Source organism: Gavialis gangeticus, unplaced genomic scaffold (genome assembly GCF_001723915.1).
Source record: "Gavialis gangeticus isolate Ggan-Ray unplaced genomic scaffold, GavGan_comp1, whole genome shotgun sequence".
Lineage (NCBI taxonomy): Eukaryota > Metazoa > Chordata > Crocodylia > Gavialidae > Gavialis > Gavialis gangeticus.
The window spans coordinates 13,576,149-13,580,474 of record NW_017728991.1 but is presented as its reverse complement, the minus strand read 5'-3'; the positions used below and the strand labels follow the sequence as shown (position 1 = coordinate 13,580,474).

General features: G+C 47.2%; 1 protein-coding gene across 1 annotated transcript in view; it reads left to right on the top strand.

Annotated features, from left to right (window-relative positions):
• Nucleotides 1–3,455, top strand: part of EME1 (essential meiotic structure-specific endonuclease 1) — a 12,913-nt gene extending 9,458 nt beyond the window's left edge. Inside the window, exons 7-8 of the mRNA XM_019517662.1 lie at nucleotides 1,048–1,237; nucleotides 2,737–3,455. Of these exons, the coding sequence (XP_019373207.1) occupies nucleotides 1,048–1,237; nucleotides 2,737–2,913 (367 nt within the window). The 3' untranslated portion in view covers nucleotides 2,914–3,455. The remainder of the gene's footprint in view (nucleotides 1–1,047; nucleotides 1,238–2,736) is intronic.
• Nucleotides 3,456–4,326: the final 871 nt, after the last annotated feature.

Sequence of the window (4,326 nt, the reverse complement as noted above, 5' to 3'; positions counted from 1 at the left end):
GTCATTTTGGGGAAAAAGTAGGCCTGTGGCTTTGCTTCCATGCTATGTGATACACTATGTGCTAAAGGACTAGGTGATGCTGAGCAGCCATTGATGAGCTTTAAAACCAGAACATGGAGGTGTCTCTTGCCTTGAAATAGGTGTTATGTTTGGGACTGAAACCTCAAAGTCTTTTCTCTTAGGGCTGGATTCTGGCATCAAGCACAGATCTCACTTTCAACCTACATTTGGGAATAGACCTCAGATGGTAAATAAGGACTGTCTCTGGTGGCCTGATTCAGTCCCTAACAGACTGGCTTTTGCTTTACCCTCAGAGTATTTGTGATCAGAAGAGACTTCCTCAGGTTTAACCCCCCATTTGATTACTTACCATGGAAGATGTGTTCTGTGTTGTTTAAGCTTCAGTTGTGTAGAGTTTATCCCTCAGCATGAGGATGAACAGTCCTAGCCCATGTACCAGAGCAGCTGTAGCCTTTTGTCTGTCAATAAAATCCATGGGAATGGACAAGCTTTCTTTAAAATGCTTTTCCACACTGTTCTTTAAAAGCCTGAAGTGGATTTCTTTTCCCCAGCTTGCAGATGCCTCGGCTTGTTCCAAGGTTGCTTAAAATACTAGGATGTGGGTATTAAAATAAGAAGACCAAGTGAATTGGGCTGGTTTGTGCTGCTCCAGTAACACAAAAGGGACTTAAAGCTGCCCCTGTAGAGCATGTGGGGAATAACTTTCAATGAAGCCCTGAGCTATATGAAGTCAGGAGAGCTGCCTCTGTGCCTCTTGTTATGGCCAGCACCCCCTTCCATGTGGTAAGCTGTGTGGTTATTTTGCAGCACAGTAGAAGGATCTTGCTAATACATGTAGAAAAGATGGGCCAGATTTTGATCAGGTGCCTTGATGCTGCTGGTCTCTCTTGTTCTGTGCTGAGTGTGAGGGTTTCCTATCCTGTAGCCACTGTTTCTCACAATAGTTTCCTGCTTTATATAGATCTATGCAACTGGTTCTATGCCAGTCTCATTGATCTCATTGTCCTCTTCCTTTGCCCTGAACAGACGGGAGCGAGAGAACACAGGTTTCTCCTTCTACCTGGAGAATGAATGGTGCCGAGGCGTGAAGGTAGACCGCTCAGGGAAGGGGCTCCTGCAGGTTTGGCAGAGGCAGATTCAGCAGTTCCACCGGGTTAGTCCTGATATGGCCAGTGCCATTGTGTCAGCCTACCCTTCCCCTTGGCTGCTGAAGCAGGTAAGGGTGCTTTGCAGGGGCTAAGAAAAGTGCACATACAGCCAGTGTACATTCATGTCCTGCGGGGATTTTATCTGCAGTCAGTAATCTTGCAGAGTTAAAGTCTGATGCACCAATCTCATGGGACTTGCCATTTGACCCCATGTCTCTCCTCAGCAGTGTAGAGCATAACTGTAGCTGACTATAACCCATGAAAGGTGGAAGTCATAATGTGCTTATAGCACCTTTCGATAGTTGATTTTCAAGTGCCTGCAAAGGTGGATATTGCTGCCAGAAGGGGAAACTTAGTCACAGCTTACAAGTTCTTTCCCCCGGTACAGCGAATGAGTAAGAGAGCCAGGAATTTGGGTTGCAAGTGAAGAGGTGCTAGCAATAAGAAGCAGGCTATATTTGTGGGATAATGAAGGGATCTGATAAAAGACTGGGATAGCCAGATGTGTTCAGTAAATTGTTTTCCCCACTTTGTTCCAAAAAGTTAAACAGAGAGTAACTTATAGCAGCCTGTACTGAGTCCTCCTGTCTGCCTCTGGTAGTATATCCTTCTATGCTGTGCTTTTCATTTAGCTTTGTCACAAGTTTATAGAACTCCTTATGGATGGAGTGGTTGATACAGTTTGGGATCCTAGGGCCACATCCAGATGAGCGCAGACGTGATATGTGGTACGGCAAACCCATCTGTGGCTCCATACACCATACATACAGATGTTGGGGGAGGGGGTTAGGGTCAAAGATCCTACACTCTGGAGATCCCAGAGTCAGAAACCTGTGCCTCAAAGCAGGTCAGTGCACATGCTTGGCCTGCTAGAGTCATGCTCCAGCTGCCAGCCGGGCTCCCAGCTGCAGCTCCCTGAGGACTCCAGGTAAGGCTGCTGGAGCCAGAACAGTTGCTGGCCTCAGCCTCCCTTACCCAACCCAGGATAACCAGCCAGGAGAGGGCATGTGGCACAGGCATTTCGCAAGGCCAAGTAGCAGCTAGCAGTGGCACAAGGTGTTCCACTGCTCCTTGTCCCCAGGGAAATAAATGTCCATGCTCATGTGGACTCATCCTATGGCTTTAAATACAAGTGCCAGTTAACTTCATTCCATTAAGGCATCAGAAGGAATGATTTACCTAGATCCGTTGGCCTGGCAGAAAGACATTGACTTGTGTACAGAGCAGAATGAGGCTGATGAGAAGAGCCTGTTTTTTACTAACCTTCACATCCTTGGTTGCTTAAGTGTTTCCCTTTGCAGAGAGGGGAAAGAGTGCATTGGCCAAGTGGACTATGATGGCTGGTACAAGGTTGTTACCTTTCTGTTGTAACTTTTGTGCTTGGAACTGTCCTAAGGACTCACCTTATCGGTATTTATTGGAGCACTCTGGATTCTTGGGGTATACCTTGGCAGCTAAATGAGGTGTGAAGGGAGAATAAATGCAAAACTTGTGACTGTCTCTCTGTTGTACTTGTTAGACCAAAGAACATGCCAGATTAAATCCCTGTTTCTTTGCACTGTTCCAGGCCTATTGCAGGTGCTTCTCTGAGCAGGAGCAGCAGAACGTGCTGGCTGATATCCCTGTGCGCCGGGGTGATGGAGTAACAGCCACCTCGCGGCGGATTGGACCAGAACTCTCCAGACGGATCTTCCTCCAGATGACCTCCCACAATCCTGACCTCTGCCTGGATGTCACCAACTAGCCTAGGACTGTGGATTGTATTATTTTCCTGGTTAAACATTCACTGCTCTTCTGGGGAAAACGTGTTTGGGTAAGAACAGGGGTTATGGACTTTGAAGACTTTTTAAGATCTGTTCCTCCAGTCTGCAAGGACTGCCTCAAGACCCTCCTAGATGCCTGAAATGGCCCTAGAGGTGGAGGCTACAGAAAGCACCTCATCATCTTTATCACTCAGGGATGCTGTGCTGCCTGCATCACAGTGTTGACTGTTCTTGAGATTAGCTGCATGCTTTATCCTGGAATGAGTCTGTGCTTCTACAAAAAGCACTAGATTTGCTTTACGGGTTTATTAGCATGCAGTCAAATCTCTTCTATGTAAGACAGGATATTTTCATGGTCACCCTTTGAAGCAGTTTGTTCCTTGTCATATCCCAACATCAGCATAGAAAAACTTGATCGGGGTGGGGGTTAGTCTAATTATGGACTGGACTAATTTGAACTCTGTAATAAAATCTGCAGCCAGAGATATCTTTTTAAAATTAAAGCAGAGAGCATCTGTCTTGAGTGTGTACTTAGTTCCTTGAAGCCATTAATACTTAAATGCATTTGTAGGTGTAGAAAGTCTTTCAGTATTAGCAAAGCAAGTGAACTGAAGTGAGGATCTGGGTATAAACTCAACTTCATGCAACGTATGATCTGTAACTTATTCCTAAGAGTAGTGCCACGCTTCAGACAATGAGGTGTCCAAATTCTATCAATACGTGGATGCCAAGCCCATGTATACTGCCCTGAAATGGGCTTTTTTTGCACTGCTATTTACTGTGACAGCAGCAGGCCTTGCATTTTATCAGTGCTAATTTTGTTAGAACTACAATGTTCTTTCTGCTACCTGCTGCTTTCTCAAGCTGGTTCAAGGAGGTGATCCTCCCCCCTTCTATGTGGCACTGGTCAGGCCGTAGTTGGAGTACTGCGTCCAGTTCTGGGTGCTGCAGTTCAGGAGGGATGTGGACAACATGGTGAGGGTCCGGAGGAGGGCCACTCGCATGATCAGGGGGCAGTAGGGCAGGCCCTATGAGAAGAGGCTAAGGGACCTGAACCTGTTCAGCCTCCAAAAAAAAAAGGCTGAGGGGGGATCTAGTGGCCTGTTACAAACTAGTCAGAGGGGACCAGCAGGCATTGGGGGAGTCCCTGTTCCCCCGAGTACTACCAGAAGTGACTAGGAATAACGGTCCTGGAGGGATGTGAGCAGTGGGGTCCCCCAGGGCTCGGTCCTCGGGCCTGCACTGTTCAACATCTTCATCGGCGACTTGGGCAAGGGGGTAAAAAGCACCCTGTTCAAATCTGCTGATGACACTAAGATGTGGGGGGATGTGGGCACGCTAGAAGGGAGGAATAGGCTGCAATCAGACCTAGACAGGGTACAGGGGTGGGCGGA